General features: G+C 41.8%; 1 protein-coding gene across 1 annotated transcript in view; it reads right to left on the bottom strand.

Moving 5' to 3' along the window:
* The window catches only part of LOC120056867 (rap guanine nucleotide exchange factor 6-like), a 181424-nt gene that overhangs the window by 129740 nt on the left and 27437 nt on the right, over window positions 1-24247 (bottom strand). The window contains exons 2-4 of the mRNA XM_039005122.1: window positions 12300-12370; window positions 11697-11753; window positions 9766-9849 (exon numbers count right to left, since the gene is read on the bottom strand). Of these exons, the coding sequence (XP_038861050.1) occupies window positions 9766-9849; window positions 11697-11753; window positions 12300-12370 (212 nt within the window). The remainder of the gene's footprint in view (window positions 1-9765; window positions 9850-11696; window positions 11754-12299; window positions 12371-24247) is intronic.

Below are 24247 nucleotides of genomic sequence, written 5' to 3' on the forward strand. Positions count from 1 at the left end.
CAATGAGAATTGGGAGATGAGGGATCCCTTTGTTTCAGCTTTCCATCTAAAAATAGAATCGTCTTCACACATTTTTATATTTTGTCACTTAATTTCTTCATCTTCACGGCGGTGTCACATCTCAATCAATAGCACAATCCATCTAAAATCAGAGAGGAAGCAGAATGCGCCAAAAATACCCGTGCTCCAATTAACAGTGAGAAAGTGAGAGATTCAGTGCTTTCAATTATGAGATGTGGTGAGCAGGGAGAGGGCCCGAATCTGTAACTCCTATTCTTCTAACTTGCGTCCCAAATGGTACCCTATTCCCTTTATACTGCACTGCTTTTCACCTGGGCCCATAGCGTACCCTATTCCCATAGGGCTCTAGTCAAAAGTAGTACACTATATAGGAAATAGGGTACCATTTGGGACGCATTCCTACTCTCCCAGACCAAAGAGAGAGAGCCATATTCATTCTATCAATTCTTTAATCATGGATGGTTTCACACAACGAAACCAGCACATGTTTCTGGTCCAATGAAAGAAAGCGTGTCTTCATTTAGTGTTCGGCGATACGCTTAAATTCAAACGCGTTCAAACGCTTAAATTCCTGAGAATGGAACCCACCACCCCGACAAAGGGAACCATTACGTAAATATTTGTATATATCAAAGCTCATGCGTCAATTCATTGTACCGGGTCTGGTATCTTGACGTCGTCGACACGGGCAGTGTGTGACCACAACTTCCACTGCTGCGACAGGCCTATGTCCCAAAATCATGGTCAAAGCAGAGAGCCTAGAGCACTACTTAGGGACTATTCTACAGTCACAGGTACTTGTTCCTGGAAAAGGGAACAGTGCATTAAACATAGAAGTGAACTTCCATTTTCCTCCAGAATACTGATGCATCTCTCGCTCTCAGCGAGGGAGTCAGTCTGCTGTGAGAGCAGGACGTCAGCCTTGCTTTGACAACTCTCTCCACACTCCAGTGAGGCTGGGACCAGCCTGGTGCAGCCTGTCAGCCAATGGGAGATGCTGCCTGCCAAGCCTTTCTGCCTGCCTGGCATCCTTTTCCTCTCTCCAGCTCACCCCCAGGAGTTAATATACAGTGGGGCCCGAAATTATTGACACCCTTGATAAAAATGAGCAAAAATGGCAGTATCATGAATAATGTATTTTATACAGTCATTGTATCAAGGTAGTCAATGCATAGACTGTGGAGTCCTTTAGGAGAGGCATTGGTTGCGTTTGTCCATACAGGGGGGGTGGGCGACTCTTGCACACATGATTTAATCTGCTTTGGCATGTACAGTATCTGGGATGAGTGGGGGGGTTGGAGAGGAGGAGGGTAGTCAAGAGAAGTTGGCTAACCTCCATGTAGTGTTTTCCTTTCATACTATTAAACAAGCCAGTCAATTAACCACCTACAGCCCCTTTAGTCTATGTCAGGGGTAGGCAACCCTGTACCCCGAGTGCCACAAGATGTTGTTCTAACAAGGCACAACACCTGACCAACTGAGCTAATTGATCAATTTGTTGATTACCTAAATTCAACACACCTGGTCTTCCAGGTCCCTTACATCAAAAACATGGAGGTTGCCTAACCCTGGTCTACATGATTGAGCAGGAATACTAATGATATTCTAATGTAGTAGAAAAAAAAAAAAAACTGTGAAATGTTACTTTATTATCTAAAGGAACTTCCCCGGTGTTAGCTTACCTTGAACATGCTGGACAATCAACAACAATCACTGGACAAGAGAAGGGCTGCGGTTTCACCAGATTCAAAACATTGGAAGACATGAGAACTTCACAAGACTTTATAAAACAACCTTTCTGTCAGCTACAGGATCACTTAATGTTAAACAAGGCTGTGTTCTCCTGTAATGGGTAAGTTAAGATGAATCCGTTTTAGAAGTGAAACTGCAAGTAGAAAGAACCACTTCCCGTGGGCTATTCCTCAGTTAAGCCATGTCTCAGTCTGGGGAAATGTGCCTTTCTTACTTTCTCACAGTAGTAGTAAATGTCTTTGTCAGATTTAAAATCAACATGTATAGTACGCTTTCATGTCAAATCAAGCAGGCCTGATGGCATCTTGCTGATGTGTGTGTCCCACAGGGAATTCCAAAACATTTAGTCCTTAAGAGTTTTTCCCAGGGAGCAGATTCCCATGCCGGCATCAGTCCACAAGCATAGGGAGAAGTCGAAACCCTCAATGACTTACTCCGGCACACATCCAGAACTCCATGTCCTAGGGGTCAACTCCAAACAGAACGATAAAAGCACAAGGGAAGAAGACAAACAGTAACTCAAACAGCTACATACAGATCCCCTTCTCTGGGGAAATTATATCCAGAATATCCTCAAAAACAATGGGGGGAAAAACAGAACAGCACAGGTCTCGATCCAAACTTCTGCTATTTTCAATCCAAGTCCAGTCTGATTAGAGATCCAGGGGGAAGAGGAGGAGTCTGTTTAGAGATCCAGGGGGAAGAGGAGGAGAGTCATTATGGGCTTGAGTTGGTCCTTTCTAAGGGAGGGAGTGTGTCCCCTCTACTCTGGTCTGTGTGTCCGGTGGCTCCAGGGCGGTGTGTGTTTTGTGTGTGTGGGTGTGTGTTAATTTCCTGCCTGGGTGTGCTTCTGGGCTGCAGGCTACTCAGGAACACATGGTCAGTCCCAGTCCTTCCATATTATTCCCTTCCCCCCTGCTCTCCAGCCCCCCTCCTCCCAACTGCCCCCTGCAGGGCATCCCACCCCCACCGCCCCTCTGTCTGTCATCAACTGACATGCGGGAGCACACAGACACCATGTTCACACACACACTTTAATATCTCCGAGGCAGTCGTGCTTGTGTTATTGACTGTATGTTTGTTTATTCCATGTGTAACTGTTGTTGTTTGTGTCGCACTGCTTTGCTTTATCTTGGCCAGGTCGCAGTTGTAAATGAGAACTTGTTCTCAACTAGCCTACCTGGTTAAATAAAGGTGAAATAAAAAACAATAAAATAATTGCCCAACTTTTCCTTCTGCACTAAAGCACAGTCACCTAATGTAGGACAAACTGCTGCCAACAAGCAGATTCAGCTACACACCAAGAGTTTTCAATGCTTATTGTTTCCATTTGTGTAAACCTCAGTGCTTCAAATCCAATATATGCAGTGCCATCTAGAATGACTAAAGCCTTGTTCACACTGGCAGCTTGAAGTCTTAATTAATAGACAAAAAAGCACATGGAATAGGATATTTCAAGCCACATTTCAAACTACCTTCATAGGGCGATTGAAATTATTGATTACTGGCAATAAGATTTGTCTGAACAGTAAAATCTGATTGATTTGTTTTTTAGACTGTTAATGACCGTGTATCCCTGTACATCAACTCAGTACTTACTGGTACCCTACATTCCTCGTTATTTTTCCATTTTTTTTCTATCATATCCATTTTCCCCCCTCTGCGTTGTTGGGAAGGGCCCGTAACTAAGCCTTTCACTGTTAGTCTACAGCTGTTGTTTACAAAGCATGTGATAAATCAAATTTGATTTGGCATACATTGTTGCATGCTAGTTACTCTGTTGACAGTTTGACAAGAACATGTGGTAGCTAACTAGCTGGGTGAATGTGCTAGCAAACTAAACAGTTAACTAGCTAGCTAGTTGACTGTTGCAGTAAAACAAAATGGACTAATTTGAAAGTTGGATCACCTTATCCTTTGAGGCTTTAAAAAAAAAAGGGTTCTTACTAAATCAAATTGTATTTGTCACATTAGCCAAAATACAACTAGTGTAGACCTTACTGTGAAATGCTTACTTACAAGCCCTTAACCAACAATGCAGTTAAGAAGAAAAGAAAAGTGTTAAAGTATTTACTAAAATAAACTGAAGTAAAAAGTGTATTATAATTCTTATTATTATTAAGGAAAATCAATAAAATAACAGTAGCGAAGTTATATACAGGGGTTACCGGTACAGAGTCAATGTGCGGGTGCACCGGTTAGTCAAGGTAATATGTACATGTGGGTAGAGGTAAAGTGACTACGATTCCAAACATTCAAAGCAACTAGGAAACGTCCATAGCAGGCATTGTTGTCATCTTTGTTCGCTATACAACAACTTCTGAGTGACAGGAAGAACGAGCACCACCAATCAGCCTACAGTCGTGGCCAAAGGTTTTGAGAATGACACAAATATTAATTTCCAAAGTTCGCTGCTTCAGTGTCTTTAGATACTTTTGTCAGATGTTACTATGAAACACTGAAGTATAATTACAAGAATTTCATAGGTGTCAAAGGCTTTTATTGACAATTACATGAAGTTGATTCAAAGAGTCAATATTTGCAATGTTGACCCTTTTTCAAGACCTCTGCAATCTGCCCTGGCATGCTGCCAATTAACTTCTGGGCCACATCCTGACTGATGGCAGCCCATTCTTGCATAATCAATGCTTGGAGTTTGTCAGAATTTGTGGGTTTTTGTTTGTTCACCCGCCTCTTGAGGATTGACCACAAGTTCTCAATGGGATTAAGGTCTGGGGAGTTTCCTGGCCATGGACCCAAAATATCGATGTTTTGTTCCCCGAGCCACTTAGTTATCACTTTTGCCTTATGGCAAGGTGCTCCATCATGCTGGAAAAGGCATTGTTCGTCACCAAACTGTTCCTGGATGGTTGGGAGAAGTTGCTCTCAGGGGATGTGTTGGTACCATTCTTTATTCATGGCTGTGTTCTTAGGAAAAATTGTGAGTGAGCCCACTCCCTTGGCTGAGAAGCAACCCCACACATGAATGGTCTCAGGAAGCTTTACTGTTGGCATGACACAGGACTGATGGTAGCGCTCACCTTGTCTTCTCCGGACAAGCTTTTTCCCGGATGCAATCGGAAAGGGGATTCATCAGAGAAAATGACTTTACCCCAGTCCTCAGCAGTCCAATCCCTGTACTTTTTGCAGAATATCAGGTCTGTCCCTGATGTTTTTCCTAGAGAGAAGTGGCTTCTTTGCTGCCCTTCTTGACACCAGGCCATCCTCCCCAAGTCTTCGCCTCACTGTGCGTGCAGATGCACTCACACCTGCCTGCTGCCATTCCTGAGCAAGCTCTGTACTGGTGGTGCCCCGATCCCGCAGCTGAATCAACTTTAGGAGGCGGTCCTGGCGCTTGCTGGACTTTCTTGTGCGCCCTGAAGCCTTCTTCACAACAATTGAACCGCTCTCCTTGAAGTTCTTGATGATCCGATAAATGGTTGATTTATGTGCAATCTTACTGGCAGCAATATCCTTGCCTGTGAAGCCCGTTTTGTGCAAAGCAATGATGATGGCATGTGTTTCCTTGCAGGTAACCATGTTTGACAGAGGAAGAACAATGATTCCAAGCACCACCCTTCCCTTTGAAGCTTCCAGTCTGTTATTCGAACTCAATCAGCATGACAGAGTGATCTCCAGCCTTGTCCTCGTCAACACTCACACCTGTGTTAACGAGAGAATCACTGACATGTCAGCTGGTCCTTTTGTGGCAGGGCTGAAATACAGTGGAAATGTTTTTTTGGGATTCAGTTTATTTGCATGGCGAAGAGGGATTTTGCAATTAATTGCAGTTCATCTGATCACTTCATAACATTCTGGAGTATATGCAAATTGCCATCATACAAACTGAGGCAGCAGACTGAAAATCAACATTTTTGTCATTCTCAAATCTTTTGGCCACGACTGTACACCACTGCATACACATCCGCCATTACCATGATAACTAGTGTAGCCATGTCAGCAAATTACTAAAGTCTGAACACACGTGGTTACTTGTATCTTGCTGTTTGGACAGTCAGTATTCAAAAACGGATTTGAAAAACTTAATTTGAGCATTAAGGCCTGCAGTGTAAACATGGCTTAATTGTCTGTAGGCAGGGCGCTCTTGGAAATATCAATAATTTGGATGGCACTAGCCTAAAATGGGGTAGAGGAAGTGGTTCTATGTGCAAATACTCTTTCAAAACACTTTGTCTTGAGCTCACAAAACTAATTGGTTCAGGATTGTGTTTTATGGCTGGGCAGGACAAAGTAGAGGAGTGAGGGTGTGTTGGAGAGACCAACTGATGCAGGCAGACAAAAAACAATAAGCGGTGAGAATGGGCCTGGCTGGTGTGCCTGTGTCCAAGACATCTGCAGTCAATCAGCAACACACACACACACTTCATTATTGGCAGCTGCAGTTATTATAGTCACGTGTTGCTGGAGGAATCTCACACCCGCCTCAAAGCTGCACTCCATCAAACAGACATGATCCCTACTTAAGTGTGTTAAAATGACTGTGTGAGCAGCTGTTAGAATTGCTCTATTATACACCCTTCAAACCAATACGTTTTCCCGACAACTTTAGTATCCCGCCAACTCTTTCTTTTATATATGAAAGGTATTGCTGGTGACAAAGCCTCTATTTAAAAAAAAATGTATTTCACCTTTATTTAACCATTTACAACTGCGACCTGGCCAAGATAAAGCAAAGCAATGCGACAAAAACAAGAGTAACATGGGATAAACAAACGTACAGTCAATAACACAATAGTTTAATCAGTTTAGTGTGTGCAAATGAAGTAAGGCGATAAATAGGCCATAGTGGCGAAGTAATTACAATTTAGCAATTTACACTAGCGTGATAGATGTGCAGATGAGGATGTGCAAGTAGAAATACTGGTGGGCAAAAGAGCAGAAAAACATATGTGGATGAGGTAGGTAGTTGGTTGGATGGGCTGTTTACAGATTGGCTGTGTACAGCTGCAGAGATCGGTAAGCTGCTCTGACAGCTGATACTTAAAGTTAGAGGGAGATATGAGTCTCCAACTTCAGTGATTTCTGCAATTCGTTCCAGTCATTGGCAGCAGAGAACTGGAAGGAAAGGTGGCCAAAGGACATGTTGGCTTTGGGAATGACCAGTGAAATATACCTGCTGGAGCGCGTGCTACGGGTGGGTGTTGCTATGGTGACCAGTGAGCTGAGATAAGGCGGAGCTTTACCTAGCAAAGACTTATTTCCACCAACCGACCTAGTCATGATTGCGGTAAAGTTCTGCCTACGGCTTAGTATGAAATGTAGCCATAATGCTGATTTTGTTAAAATGAATCTCCGTCTGTACATTTGGTTAATAAGGAGGTGGTATAGCTCGTCTATTAGTTTGCTAAATCTGTCACTGATCAGAAACATTTAGCTTGCAATAATGGAGTCTAAATCAAGTGTAGGCCAATTTATTTAGTCTAAATCAAGTGTAGGCCAATTATTTTTGCTAAATCGTGTAAAGGAGACTCCAAAAGCCTAAGGAGGTTGTGAAGTATGAACACGAGACTGGCATGCTTTTGAAAATATAGATTGCTATTTTCTATCAGTATCATGATGAAGATACTCTCAACGTAAGACCCCACGCCTGCAGCCTAACAAAGTGGAGTGAGGGTAGGAAAGAGATGAAACGTGGATAAGAAAAAGCATGGGCTTGCCTTGGGCTGTTTCAAAATATAACTTTTTTACATGACAGCGGTTCCACACGCTGCTATTTTATTCTGTTATATTTAATGACATTCTTACTACAAAATATATATGTGTGTTGACTGATCGGGGTAGGTGTGTCTTGGCTGTTTAATTAACTAAATAATAAACTATTGATTTCATTCAATTGGATTTAACATAATTAAACTCAAAATATGCCAATCTATTGTTTGAAAAATACATTTTAAAAAGTATTGATGTTTCTTAGGACCTATCTAAACAAATGAATAATGGATTTCTTTTTGATGGTGTATATTCAATGGTTTTATTCAAATAAATCCACATCTGCAAACCACTACCACTCATAACCGGCATGTGCACGGGATGTATAAAAAGGGTATTCAGGAGAGAACGGGCCTGTTTGTAAGGGGGTCAACTCATAAACATTGCCCAAATGTTTCATATTTTATAGGTTGAACACAGTAAATCCTATGTAAAAGTAGTATTACAGGCACTTCATCACAGGCTCTCTTCTTATCAAAGCCAACACAGATCTGAAGCACACTGCTGCTGTAAGATAGGAGGCACACCTCCAGAGCTGAATATATCACACTACCAGCCTCTCTGGATGCGTCCCAAATGGCAACTCATTTCCTTTTATAGTGCACTACTTTTGACCAGAGGCATATGGAACCTGGTCAAAAGTAGTGCATTATATAGGGAATAGGGTGCCATTTGGGACGCTACCGCCCTCTCCTTATCTGTATCCCTCCCAGTCTGTCTGAAGAGCAAGGTTGGGTAGGTTACTTTCTAAATGTAATCCGTTAGTTACTAGTTACCTGTCCAAAATTGTAATCAGTAATGTTACTTTTGGATTACCCCAACTCAGTAATGTAATCTGATTAGTTTCAGTTTAAGAGGCATTAGAAGACAAAAATGTATATTACCAATTGAATGACATCTATTTCAGGATAAATTTGAGTTCACATAGCTGGCCATAAATGGATGTTGCATTTTATTTTATGGGTTGGTTATGTAGGCTTCTTCTAACCCATTGCTTTCTCCTACAGATAATACGATTAGACTATATCTTTACATTAAAAACCAAAGTCTGTCAGATTTCCAGTCATTCCACATAATATAATATCCCTTGATCTTCTTTAATAGGACTTCGAAATATGGATAAATAGATTAGCCCAATAGTTTTACCAGAGTATAACCCAAAAACTAAGGACTTATTAGCCTACTCTGTTTATGATTTTCTTGTCATGGAGGACTGATTGGGCTAATTGCTTCGATTTGAAAAAGAAATGCTGCTCTCACGGAATGGCATGCTTTGAGCACTACCGAAAAGTGCTATTTGCGTGTGAAAAATGAATGTGATATACAAAATTTTCTTTAGGCACATTGTTTACGTTTGTGTGCAAGCTTGAGTCCGTTAGGCCTATGGACATTAAAAAAATAAAAATCAGCAATAAAAACCCCACTCGTTGTCTTCTTAAATTATACTAGTTTGACAGTATCGAGCACAAAAACTTTCCTGAACCAACACTTGTACTTGACCCCCCCCTTCCCCCCTTCTAGCTCTGACTTTGCTGATAACTACTTTGGAGGAAAAGTGTACTTACTATGCCTATGAAATGTGGTTGTCCCACCTAGCTATCTTAAGATGAATGCACTAACTGTAAGTCACTCTGGATAAGAGCATCTGCTAAATGACTAACGTGTAAATGTAGTACCACGGAGGAGTTTAAAAAGGAAGGAACTACCTCAAACTTTTATTCCATAGGCTAGGAACCCCACTATGCAGCTGTTGCAGGAGCACAAAAACAATGATTGATAGGCAGCTTAAACTTCAATTCAACCATCAGTATCACCCGTAGGCTACACTACTGCTGTCATCCTTACCTCCAAGTGTTTATTCAAGTTGGATAATCTTTGGATGCCGACAGCAGTCACACCATGGGGAGACCTAGCTTTGACTGTAGCCTACAAAAGCCTACTCCTGCTCTTTTCCTGCGATCCATCAAACACATTTGGTGTGTCATCATAGTGATCTCTGACTTGTTGTCAGACTCACTCAGGTGGAAAAACTAGAATTTTTCAATGCTGATTTGAATGTCATTGAGAAAACAAAGGTGTCAAATAATGTTCTCAAACATCCTTTGTGACTTTAAATGTAATCCTAGAAGTAATCATCTAGTTTAAAAAGTATTTGTTTTTGCTGGTAACGTAATGTATTTAAAATCAGTTACATGTAATCCTTTACTACCCAACCCTGGTGAAGGGCTCTGTGCTGATAAATGGAACATAGATGTAACCTACCAGCATCTGGCCAAGTACATGTGGTCCTTGAGGATAACTGAACCGGACAGGAGGGTGTACCAGCATGTGGAGATGCTGTCTGGGCTGTAGACGGAGACAAGATAACAAGGGACATTGTGTTAGTCTACATAGTGCTGTTTATGGACACGTCTGCATGGTGACATCACATGCATCATACTTTAAAAAGGAAGGACCGGAGTTTTTCCTCACCATGTGATCTAGCCAGGAAAAACTATGGGCCCTACAAACTAGTCTTGAATGTTGCTTGAGGTGGTACAGGGTATCTGCAGGTTCCATCAAGTTGAATTTAATACTTTTTTAATGCCACTTAATACCAATTTTGAGGTCTGCGTGTGCGCCACAAACCTGCTAATATTCCCATGATTCTTCACACCGTCACTAATAGAAAAAGTGAGTAGGCTTCTAATGACATTCACAGTGCTTAAATAAAGAAGTGCAATAGACTACTGAAATGGTATTCAACTTGTTTCATCTAAGCAGGAATGTATGATTCAAGACATGTCGATGTCCACCGCAACCTAATACAGCAATTGTTATATTTTACTGTTAAAATAGGACTCAATATTTTTTGTTAAATAGAGATTAATTTGCCAACATCTTTACGTGCACTAATATATTTGGTGCTAATTCACCAGCTGGGTAAGTGGAAATTCAAAACACATTAGCTAAATCACTACCTCCAAATACATTTTTCACAGGACGTAGCCATGTTTTCATCTAACAGTAACCTCATTATTAATGTCCTAAAAAAACATTGCCGTCATAGCCTAATACCCAATGAGGCCGATGTGCTCGCAGAGGCCAACGCTCATTTCGTACGCTCTGTATCGCAAATGCATATCAATATCTTGGTTGTAAAATAAGACGGCTGAGAAACAAAACATACCTGCACAAAGCTGAGAACATCCTCTCTTCAACTGTGACAAGTATTACACAGGATAGCTGTGTTTATCTTATAGCTAAAAAGCAGAATTGCTTGACCAAATCATTTAATAGCTAAATACACTGAACAAAAATATAAACGCAACATGTAAAATGTTGGTCCCATGTTTCATGAGCTGAAATAAAAGATCCTAGAAATTTTCCATACGAACAAAAGGCTCAACTCACAAAAATTGTGCACAATTGTTTTTTTTAATACATATTCTAAAAACCTGTTTGAGCTTTGTCATTATTGGGTAGTGTGTGTAGATTGAGGGGGGGAAAACTATTTAAATCAATTTTAGAATAAGACTAACGTAACAAAATGTGGAAAGAGTGAAGGGGTCTGAATACTTTCCGAATGCACTGTACATGGGTTGCATGGAGGTTCACATGGTTAAGTAGCATTAGTGTTTCATGAGGAATCCTGATTGTTTTCAAAGGCTGTTTAATACCTCCAAGTAGGTACTATAATGTCTATGTTCTCTGTGCCTAATTGGACCAGGCAGATTGATTCCGACGGTGTCTGAGCATGGTACTGAGTGGGGAAAGGGTGTGTGTGTGTAAGCATGGGGAGATTTTTTTTCCAATCAAAAGTTCAACTACTGAGTTTAATGTGATTCCAATGAAAGGAGTAATACATCAACACAATGTTGGGTATGAAGAGTATGCCTCTCTCCCGCTCCCCCTCTTTCCATAACACAGCTTAACTCTATGCAGTGGAGCAGAAGAGAGGCCGTTATGACTTTCTTTCAAGACTAAAGAGACGAAAGTCTGCTGTTATGTCCTGACACGGATCAATTCTTTGAAGTGTGAGGAGTCTTTAGTAGTAACAACAATGGTAAAACACAGAGAACACAACAGTTACATGACAAGAAAACCATGCAGCAGACAGAAGAGGAAAACAGTGCTCTGTAAGAGAAGCCAAGCAGATGTTTAGGGTTTCGTGTGTGTGTGTGTGTGTGTGTGTGTGTGTGTGTGGAACTTACTAGAACAGGATGTGGTTAGCTTCATGTCTCTCGTACCTGGCTGAGGTACTCATTGACCTGCACAACAACAAAACAACTTTCAGACACGATCAGTTCATACATGATCAGTTTCATACATTATTAGAAGACGTTATCAGTTCAGACCTTACCAGTTCATACATTATCACAACCAGACTGACAGCTCTCATATCTGAATGTTGGTGATGTGGAATGGTTGTGGTGAATGTCAGGGCCAGTCTCAGAGGTGTATGACTGCATGGCCTGGCCTACACACCGGCTCCAGTGTGTGTTAGTCATCTCTGTCCTATGTATGTACAGGAGATTGTACAGGAAGGGCCATGTGGATGACTCAGACACTAGTTGTAGCTCCACCTCCTATGTCTGTATTCATAAAAAACACATAATAGGAGTGTTGATCTAGAATCAGGTCCACCCCTGTCCATATAGCATAGTCTAATCTCATTCATTAGGTTTTAAAAAGGCCAACCTGATCTTAGATCAGCACTCCTACTCTGAGCTGCTTTATGAATACAGGCCCTGGTGTATGGAGCTTAAGTAGGGTGAGTGGCCGGTGTAATGGATGAACGGGGAGGTGAATCTGACCTGAGCTGGTGCTCCCTGAGGTGGGACAGGACATCCATGTGGTAGAAGTGACAGTAAATAGTGTGCAAGTCCTGGAGGAGACAAGACAACCGGTTCAGACAGACATCTCTCCTCAAACTGAGGCAAGGCAACACAGGTTGGTTTAGAATGTAGGGCAAGCAATTGAAAATGCAGCTCAGGTCTGGTCACTGTGGTTGGTTTACCAAACGGTCTCCCTCGGGCCTCCCGAGTGGCGCAGCAGTCTAAGATATTGCTTCGCAGTGCTAGAGGCTTCCCTACAGACCTGGGTACGATCCAGGGCTGTACCACAACCGGCCGTCCCATAGGGCTGCATTCATCGCCCTCTAGCGACACCTTGTGGCAGGCCGGGCACCTGCAGGCTGACCTCAGTCGTCAGGTGGACAGTGTTTGCTCCGACACATTGGTGAGGCTGGCTTCCAGGTTAAGCTGGCGGGTGTTAAGAAGCAGGGTTTGGCAGGTCATGTTTCGGAGGACGCATGACTCCACCTTCGCCTCCCAAGCCCGTTGGGGAGTTGCAGCGATGAGACGATAAAAAAAAGGTCTTCCTACTCTAAAGCAGGAACTGTATACTAGTGATGCACCGATATGACATTTTTGGCCGATACGAGATATTTTCCTTGCAAAAAAACAAACAACGATACCGATATTTAAAAATGTTGCGGCCGTCTAGTACAGTTAAATAGTTAACACAGACATAAGGCACTACATTTCAGTGCAAGAGGCATCACTACAGTCCCTGGTTCGAATCCAGGCTGTATCACATCCGGCCGTGATTGGGAGTCCCATAGGGCGGCGCACAACTGGCCCAGCGTCGTCCGGGCCTTCATTGTAAGTAAGAATTTGTTCTTAAGACTTGGCTAGTTAAATAAAGGTTACACACACACACCAAAAAGTTATTGTTGGATTTACATAGGTCCCCATTACCAGTAAAACAACCAAACCCTATTTATTTCACTTACTTGCTGTGCTGTTCATTTGTTCAGTCGTTTCATTCTCAACCAGGATTTCTACGGAATGCTGTTTGTGTCTTTGCGTGTCAATTTTTTTGGGCATAATTCTACTATGTATTCATTTGCATCACTGTCAATAACATACTTTTATTTTGAAGGCAAACCGCAAATTCCACTATTGTGCCGCATCCTTATTGTGGCTAGCTTTACAACACATAACCTGGTCCGGTCAAGCATCACTAGCCAGATGAAGCTAGCAGGCTGCTTATAACATTAGCTCCGGGAAACAGGGATAAGTAGCTGGCTAGCTATAACTGAAGTTCAATTTCAATAGGCATACAACAAGTGGCAACCTAGCTAATAGCCCGAATTTGGCCAAAGGTGGTTTTATTAAGTTTTCTGAGCAAAAATATTTAACATTGTAAAAAAAAAAAAAAAAAAATGTATTGTTGGACATGAGACTGTAAAAACACCAGGAAATCAGCTCCAAGTAATTTTAATTCAAGAAATCTGTTCCCAACTATTCCCACGCATAATAGAGAGATGTGATCGTATACAAATGTAAACAAGGTTTGAAATGATTATGTTTTAGCAAACATATGTGTTTGGGCTTCTTGCGGTCAATTTGCAGTCTACAAATTATTAGTTATTATGTTCCGGCCTTCCGAACATCCGCGCAAGAAAAAATAAATATCAGACCGCGGCTGAATCTAGCTGACGATCCCTGCTATAGACTTAATACTCCCAGATATGTATTGAACGACTGTGTAAATGTTTGGGCACACAGGCCCTCAGTCAGGGTTGACCAAAGGTCTGAATCAAACAAACACTGGAGGATTTGTATGGATTAACAGATTACGGTCAAACAACCCTTTTCCACAATACAACACGAGGCAAAAACAAACAAGGCGACACACAGCCATTTTATATCAGAGGAGCACAACACTCTTTAAATACAAGCCTGGCTGGTTATCTACAGAATAAAGGAACCATTCTACATTTGATTGTATCAACTCAGCTCTAAGCGAACCAGACCAAGGGCACGTGCAAACATCTATTTTCATTGAGGAGTTTACTGTAGACCCGTCGTGTAAAAAAACACTTCCTATCAAATTAACACTTAATCCAGACCAACACAAACACTCACTGACACACAATGTCCTTAACATAGTCATATCAAACACAGCTGTTCAAACATTAAGAGCAGATCGCCTGAAGAATGCATGTGAAAACTTCCATGTAGACATATGGTATGGCAAGACAGAGGAGCTATTGAGCCCATGGGCAACTAGCATTAACAGGTGGAGCACATGCCTCAGTGGCTTCAGGCAAGCGGAAGTGCCCACGCACGTGTGCCCACGCACGTGTACCCACGCACGTGTACCCACGCGCTGATGTGTGTGGCAGCAAAACAGCAAGTGTTAGTTAGCTGAGACTGCTGAGGGACCAATTCAATATAACATTGAACCTCTGCATTTTGTCTCTGTGGAAATCAGAGGGTATTTGCTAAACCAGTCACAGAATGTGTGAGTGAGTCATGGTGTACTGTATTCAGATCTTGTGTGTGTGGTGTAAACTAAAATCATGTCTCAATCAGTAAATGGAGGGATCATGCAGAAAACCTGCTACAAGAGGAAAGCCAGGCAATGCTGGAACGGGGAGAAACAAAGGGAGGTGTGTGTGTGTGTGTGTGTGTGTGTGTGTGTGTGTGTGTGTGTGTGTGTGTGTGTGTGTGTGTGTGTGTGTGTGTGTGTGTGTGTGTGTGTGTGTGTGTGTGTATATAGGCCTCCTGGATGTGTGCAGAAGGGTTTAACCATAAGGAACAACAGATTAAAGCCGTGCCAGTCTGGGCTCCTCCTCCTGCTAACACTTCCTCTGAGTTCATCTGAAAACCAGAGGTCAGAACCATCTGACTGTCTGTCTGGCACTCTATACTCCTACTTCAAACAACGGGAAATCACTAAGAACATGTGGAGGGAGTACACCAGAGTTTTTGTTAGGAGAATGTAGCTACGGACATTTGAGAAATGTACCAAACCCATATGCATTCGGTGCATAAACCTGATTAGGGCGTCCACCCACGGTGTTCATACTGTCAAATCACATTTAGATGATGGTAATTCACCTTAACAGAACAGGCAACTGTGTGCGTGGTTCTTACCGAATTCCAACACACACTTTGAAGATGTTAGAATAACTGTCCCTATTTACTTTTCCTCAGCCAACAAGACTAGTAACAACCAACATCATTAGCCTGTCAATCTACTATCCCCCATAGTAACGTGTATCTATTCTATTGGTCAGCTTGTCATTCTGTTAAAGAAACAGATTTTGTCTCTGCTACTCTGAAGCAAGGTAAGACATGCCTCATACTATGAAGTAAAACGTTACGTTTCACCAGGGGTGAAAGTAGATTTAATTTCTTACCGGTACGGGACACACAAAGCGCACTCACGCATAAAAAAATTCAAATAAATAGGCCTACAACAAAAATTACAAGGTAGCCTACTCTGCTGACTCTGACAAACAGATCAATAAAAACAATGTAGTCTGATCCGTATAATCGGCGTATGAAAAGGTGGGACACAAATACAATATGACGTCCATCTAACCTGGAGGAGGAAATTAGTGTTCAAAAACCAACGAAAGTGTCACTGACCCAATGATGACGACAGTGAATATGCACCTCACTGGGGATATGGCCGATGTTCTCCGCTGGTGCCAATAAGATAGGCTACTGTTTTGATTAATTAAGTTAAGCATTTTGATAACCAAAAGACATGCGGTAATGTTAAATAATGCTGTAATAACCTCTTTTTTGGCAGTACTGTGAATACCCACTTTTTTATTTTCCCAGGACGCCGTACTGGATCGTACTGCCTTACTTTCAACCCTGGGTTTCACACTTTGCCTAACCACTTGAATGGCCGATGGGTATCGAGTTTTAATTCCCTGAAGAGAAAAAAATTGCTATTTATCGTGGCCATCAAAATTGTTTAACAAATGATTGCATTAACAATTCTTGCATTATGATTGGGATTATAGACGCAAGTTTAACTCCAGCAGCAAGAACAGCAAGAACAGCTGTAGCAGCAACTCTCGTACTGTCTGACATATTTCTCACTCAAACTAGGCTCCGTATCTGTTGACTGTGTGTGATAAGAATCATAACATCTAATAAAAATAAACACACGCTATTTATTTTCTCCTCCCGAACAATTGGCCGGTGTCAATTTGATTTAAAATAGGGGTACAACTCAATATAATGAAGGTGTTCATAATGCTTGGTATACTCAGTGTATATACTGTATTCCAGTCATTGAACACGGGTCACTTTAATAAAGTTCACATTCCCTTTTACCCACTTTATATGTACACAAAAATAAACACAACGTGTTGGTCCAATGTTTCATGAACTGAAATAAAAGATCCCAGAAATGTTCCATATGCACAAAAAGCTTACTCTCAAATGTTGTTTACATCCTTGTTAGTGAGCAGAATAATCATTACACAGGAATACATTGTGCTGGGGACAATAAAAGGCCACGAAAATGTGCACTTTTGTCACAACACAATGCCATAGATGTCTCAAGTTGAGGGAGCGTGCAATTGGCATACTGACTGCAGGAATGTCCACCAGAGCTTTTGCCAGATCATTGAATGTTCATTTCTCTACCATAAGCCACCTCCAACATTGTTTTAGAGAATCTGGCAGTACGTCCAACCGCCCTCAAAACCGCAGACCACGTATAACCACGCCAGCCCAGGACCACATCCGGCTTCTTCACATGCGGGATCGTCTGAGACCTGCCACCCGGACAGCTGATGAAACTGTGGGTTTCCACAATGAAACATTTCTGTTAAAACTGTCAGAAACCGTCTCAGGGAAGCTCATCTGCGTGCTCGTCGTTTTGACCTCACTGGAGTTCGGTGCGTAATCGACTTCAGTGGGAAACTGCTCACCTTCGATGGCCTCTGTCACACTGGAGAAGTGTGCTCTTCACGGATGAATCCCGGTTTCAACTGTACCGGTCAGATGGCAGACAGTGCCCATATGGCATTGTATGGCCGCTCGCAAACCGCTCGTATTGTATGGGCGAGCGGTTTGCTGATGTCAATGTTGCTCCATGGTGGCAGTTGGGTTATGGTATGGGCCAGCATAAGCTACGGACAACGAACACAATTGGCAACGTGAATGCAGAGACACCATGACGAGATCCTGAGGCACATTATCTTAAGTCATCCGCCGCCATCACCGCATGATAACGCAAGCCCCATGTCGCAAGGATCTGTACACAATTACTGGAAGCTGGAAATGTCCCAATTCTTCCATGACTTGCATTCTCACCAGACATGTCACCCATGTGCGGGGTGCTCTGGATTGACGTGCATGTTCCAGTTCCTGCCAATATCCAGCAAATTCGCACAGCCATTGAAGGGGGAAAACATTCCACAATCAACAGCCTGATCAACTCTACGCGAAGGAGATATGTCACACTGCACGAGGCAAATGGTGGTCCCACCAGATTCTGACTGGCTTTGTGATCCACACCTTATTTTACCTTTATTTAACTAGGTAAGTCAGTTAAGAACAAATTCTTATTTTCAATGACGGCCTAGGAACAGTGGGTTAACTGCCTTGTTCAGGGGCAGAACGACAGATTTTTTACCTTGTCAGCTCGGGGATTAGATCTTGCAACCTTCTCGGTTACTAGTCCAACACTCTAACCACTACGGCAGGCAGGCTACCCTGCCGTATCTGTGACCAACAGATGCATATCTGTATTCCCAGTCGTGAAATGCATATATTAAGGCCTAATTTATTTCAATTGACTGATTCATTTCCTTATATGAACTGTAACTCAGTTAAATATTTTAAATTTTGCATGTTTCATTTATTTTTGTTCAATGTATAGATACTGTATTCCAGTCATGGCTCATCCTATACAACTACTGCTGTACACACCTTTTCTATTCACATTCTGTTCATACAGTTGTCAATTAGCAAGCATTTCGCTGCACCTGCGATAATATCTGTGTACGCGGTCAATACATTTTGATAGAAAAGTACTAATTCCAGACAGGGCTGAACTAAGGTTTGCTATTCTTTACATGTTGGGCTAGGCCTATTTCCTGACCATGTGGTATCTACTAAGATGAGTCATCTGTCTGTGTTCCTTAAGAGTGTCTTCCAGGAAACCGCTGGGAGGAGTACTCAGCCACAGTCTTCTTCCTATAACCCATATGATAACAGGCCAGCCTCAACTACTTTCACAGACTATATTACCTCATTTTGAAAAATAGACCTCTTCATCCACCTGGCTTTAAAAAACAAGCCCCAATGAATTGGATATGAAGATGCCAAACAATGGCCTGAAAACACACGCTAAAGTACGATTCATTTGCAGCACTGTCTGTAGGAAATAGTTCTAGGCCTGCCCCACTTTCAACTCGGAGGAATAAGACAACTCATGAAAACACTGGCAGCAGCAGCATACTGTAGTATACTGATGGCTCTCAAGCTACTAAAACTGTATTGACCACAGCTTCTGCTGTGGCAAGCACTATTCTTCCTGAGACCAGGTGAGTCGGCCCGGGGGAGCGCAGGGGTTGCATTCCAAAATGTGGTGCACTACTTTTGATCAGGGCCCATAGAGCACTGTAGTGCACTATATAGGGAATAGGATGCCATTTGGGACACAGGCAGTGAGTGCAGTGTGGGGCCGGCCGGGGCAGGATGTGACGGAGGCCAGTAGTGTGTTCAATTCAGACCAGACAGTCTCTTACAGTCAATGTGGCCCAGAGAGGCATCCACTCAATATGTAGGCACCGCTAGGAGCATCCTCTCACTGGGGGGCAAGGTCAAGCCAATGGTCGCCTAGATTTAAAAACACTGATGGTCTATAGGCTAAGGTCTACAACTGGCCTCCGTTCCAGGGAGCCCACCCTACCCAATAATAATAATAATACTTTTTATTTAACTAGGCAAGTCAGTTAAGAACAAATTCTTATTTACAATGACGGCCTACCCCGGCCAAACCCTCCCCTAACCCGGACGATGCTGCTCCGGCATATGGGACTCCCAATCACAGCTGGTTGTGATACAGCCCAGGATCACACCTGGGTCTGTAGTGACGCCTCTAGCACTGTGATACAGTACCTTAGGCCGCTGCGCCACTTGGTCCAAAAATTTAGCAGACGCTTTCATCCAAAGCGACTTATTCATGCATGCATTCATTCATTTTACGTACAGGCTAACAATCCCAAGACCAAAAACAAGTATGCTCCCTTTCAGTCATCGATCAGACTAAAGACCTGGAGCAAGGTTGTGGGTGGAAATGCCAAAAAGGAGACTGTTTTACCTCTTTATCATGGAGAGAGAAATCCTGACAAAGGAGGAGGTCATAGCCAACCCCGTTAAGGAGGAGCTCTACCACAGTCTCTCATACAGGAAATTCATCCAAACCACTTGAGGTCAGTACAGAGAGTATGTGCACTCTGGGGCATATATATTCTCAGTAAGGAAGAAAGGGCAAAGCTTCTGATCAGAGGAATAACAGTCAGAGGAAATCATGTTGTGTTCAAAGAGAATAATCTGTTAAATTTGAAGTCACGCGTGGCTGACCAGAACTCCATTCAAGTTGCAATTAAAGAACTACCTGAATCAGCAGATGATAGTGTTGTGACTGAGTTCCTGTCTAAAGCTGGATGTAAGGTGGTGGGGAGAGTGAAGAGGCGCATGATAAGATACAAGGGTCAACTTACAAACTGCTCCAATGGAGATCGTTTTGTATATGTTGAAGCAGCACCCATCATTCCTATAACACGGTCTGTAAAGATGGGCCCTCACTAGATCAAAGTACTTTATGATGGACAAGGTCCTGCGTGTAGACAGGACTGGCTGACACAATCCCACGCTAGAGGGTGTCAGGAGATGGTAGAGTAGTCTTACTACACTGGACAACAGTGCATAGAGGAAACTTTTTCACACTATGTGCAAGACAACAATCCTGTCCCCATGAGTAGGGCAGACGTATCACATATCTCAGCTGAAATGGCTGAACGTGAGACTGAGGTTGAAGAGGATAATTCCTCGGCTCCCAAGAACAAAGACGGAGTGAATGACACATTAGAGTTGGTACCTGGTGAGCCAGAGTCTGCAACAGTGACCTCTCATTGCAATAAAAACAAGAATAATAAGAGGAAAAATGCTAAAAATTAAGCTGGGAAAGTGGCAACTGACCAGTGACAATCATAACCCAATAGAAAATCTTGAGGTTAATAAGGAACCCCGAAGGCGGTGCAGCTCTCTGGGGAATACAAAAGGCAGCCAAACATCAACAGCAAAACCTCATTCAAACAATCCGGAATCAACATACACCCAAGCGGCCCAGGGTACCAAGCTCCCCATCAGAGTCTGGAGTTAGGTCACCAGCCGGAAAAAAGGCTGATATGGAGGATGTAATTCTTGGAGAAGTGAAGAAAAGTCCCCCTAATTTGCCATCCAGACCGAAATCATTGATGAAGGATTGAAATAATCTATATTTGAGTAACCTATATTATCCAGTTCAGAGAAGGACATTCTGTGTATGTGAGCATAACTTCTGTCGCTAACATGGCTTTTCAAGAGAATGAGCAATCTGCTGATAAATTCATTTTAATGCCAACTCTTGATACAAACAAAACATGCCTTCGAGACAGAAACTCAGTTCCCTTAACCCGGGTATTTGAAAACATTGTACCATGAAACTTTTTCAAACTGTTAAAGACTAGAGGAATATTGGGAGGTCATCTGAATATTCGTAGCATTATTTCTAAAAGTGAACAGGTAGAACATTTATTGAACGACTAAACTAGATTATTTCTGTTTCTCTGAGACATGGCTGAAAAAGTCTTCTATTTCTGCCTTTAATGTCCCTGGATATTCTATATTCAGGAGGGACAGGGGAAAGGGCAGAGGGGGTGGATTGCTTATGTACATGAAAGATAACTTTAAATGCAATCGTATCATATGGAAACATGCCAATGACCTTGAATGTATGGGGCTGAATGTCTTCCTCTCCCCTCATATGTCTCTCACTATTATTGGATTATACCGACCACCAACATCTGTTCTTGTTTTATGACCATCTAAATGCCATGCTTAAAGAATGTGATCATAAGGAGATTATCTTCATGGGCGATTTCAATATAAAACTGGGAGAGAAAAAAAACGTGCAGGAAAAAAAAAAAAACTCAAGAGATCACAGATTATGTCAACCTGACTCAAATAATACAAGGTCCAACCAGAGTAACACAGTCTCAGACTCAAATTGATCTGGTGTTTACTAACAGACCTGATTGAATAATTAAGTCCAGTAACTTACTAACTGGCATATCTGACCACAATGTTACATTGGTGGTTAGAAAGCTCACTACAAATACATTTAAGAACCATATTAAATGTGCAACAGTATGATAAAAAAATCCAGAAAAGTGAGCAGAGTAACTACGATGCAGCTAGAAGTCAAATTGACTGGTCTGATCTGTTAAGCAATAAAGACCCAGAGTCTGGATACAGAACATTTGTCAGCTAGTGACAAAGTGGATACCTCTTTTACTCAGAAATTTCAACGTAAGCCAAGACAGAAAACCTCCCTACCATGGTTCAACGAGGACTTCCTGAGGCAGATGAGAGAACGGGATTTTTCCTTGAAAAAAGCACTGAAGTCTGGTAAGAATGATGACAGACATATTTGCGTCAGATAAATAAATTGGTTAGGAATAAAAAAAAAAAAAAGCAAAAGCAGAGTGATCAATGAAGCAAAATGAAATGGCAAAGTGATTTGAGGAAATCTCAACAAACAGGGAGAGGAGCTGAAAAGGACAAAAAAATGCTGAATTAAAGGTTAATGGGATTCTAATTCAAGACTCCAATTTCATACCCACCACCTTTAACAATGTTTTTGTTGACTCTGTCAGGGAACTGGTACAGAGATTTTCAACCAAGACCACAGTTCACTCCCATAGATAATATTAAACCAATATTCAGAATTCCTGAAATCTCATCATCATCAGTGGACAGTATTATTAGCTTCTTCAGGAGCTCTAGAACAAAATATGTATATTTGTTCTCGACACTGTATTCTTGAAGAGAAATATTCTCTGATTGCCCCTATAGTACATCTAGTTAATCTGTCCATCAAATCTGGGTTCTTCCCCAATGCTTGGAAGTCTGCTGCAGTGATGTTTTAAAATCTGGTGACCCAACACTGTTGGAAAATTAACGACCTATAAGCATTCTTCCAGTGCTATCAAAAGTAGCTGAAAGATGGGTGGCTGATCATCTGACTGATCACCTCATTCAGGACAACTCCATACATCAAATGCAATTTGGATTCAGAACTAACCATTCTCCCGAAACAGCCAATTGCTATTTTCAGGACTGCATTAAATCTAATCTGGACATAGGTGGTGAAGTCGACTCAGTCTTTTTGGATCTTAAAAAGGCCTTTGATACTGTGAATCATGAGGTCCTCCTATCCAAACCATCCTCCCTTAATGTGTCCACTGAAGTCATTAGTTGGATGTATTCCTATCTGACAAACAGAAGTCAAAGGGTTTGTTTTGAGGGACACTCAGTCGGACTCTCTTTACTATAACATTGGGGTCCCACAATGGTCAATATTAGGCCCCCTTCTGTTTACCATCTATATAAATAATCTCCCACTTGCTTGCCTACAAGTTAACATGCAGATGATACAGAACTGTATGTACACTAAAAAAATAGACAATTGGTTGTTGACAAGTTAACTGAAGCTATGGTACATGTTTCTAAATGGATGACATTCTTGCCTGCATTTAAATATCGACAAGACTGTTTGTATGTACTTCTCTAAGAAATCCTTTGATTCTTCCCAACGTGATGTTCTTGTTAATGGGGAGAATCTGAAAGTTGTGTCTAACTTCAGGTATCTTGGTGCCATTTTGGACTACAACTTGACATTTAAGAAACATGTGAAGGTGGTTAACATGGTTAAGTTGGATTATCCAACTTTAGGTTAATAAGACCTTTCCTTCCACTGAAGGCCGCCAAACTATATATGCATGCTATGATCTGAGAACTTGCCTCACATGCTGGTCACAAGCAGGAGTTACTATTCTGAAACCAATTGAATCAACAAACACTTAAGATTTTTGATAACAAACCAGACATTGCAGGCAGCAATGTTTTTATTTGTTGGTTTTATGTAGGCTACCTTTACATATTGGCAATGGCAATATAAGTTTTAGATTTTTATAAATTTTCATTTACAGTTGAAGTCAAAGTTTACATAAACCTCAGCCAAATACATGTAAACAATTTTTTTCACAATTCCTGACATTTAATCCTTGTAAAAAAAAATCCCGGTCTTAGGTCAGTTAGGATCACCACTTTATTTTAAGAATGAGATGTCAGAAAAATTGTAGAGAGAATGATTTATTTCAGCTTTTATTTCTTTCATCACATTCCCAGTGGGTCAGAAGTTTACACACACTCAACTAGTATGTGGTAGCATGGCCTTTAAATTGTTTAACTTGGGTCAAACGTTTTGGGTAGCCTTCCACAAGCTTCCCACAATAAATTGGGTGAATTTGGCCCATTCCTCCTGACAGAGCTGGTGTATCTGAGTCAGGTTTGTTGGCCTCCTTGCTCGCACACGCTTTTTCAGTTCTGCCCTCAACTTCGTGTATGTAAACTTCTGACCCACTGGAATTGTGATACAGTGAATTATAAGTGAAATAATCTGTCTGTAAACAATTGTAGGAAAAATTACTTGTGTCATGCACAAAGTAGATGTCCTAACCGACTTTCCAAAAATATAGTTTGTGGAGTGGTTGAAAAACGGGTTAATGACTCCAACCTAAGTGTATGTAAACTTCCGTCTTCAACTGTATGATGAAATTCTGGTTGAGACTGGACAACTGAACAACGAAACAGCACAGAAAGTAAGTGAA

The sequence above is a fragment of the Salvelinus namaycush genome, chromosome 12 (assembly GCF_016432855.1).
Source record: "Salvelinus namaycush isolate Seneca chromosome 12, SaNama_1.0, whole genome shotgun sequence".
Taxonomy (NCBI): domain Eukaryota; kingdom Metazoa; phylum Chordata; class Actinopteri; order Salmoniformes; family Salmonidae; genus Salvelinus; species Salvelinus namaycush.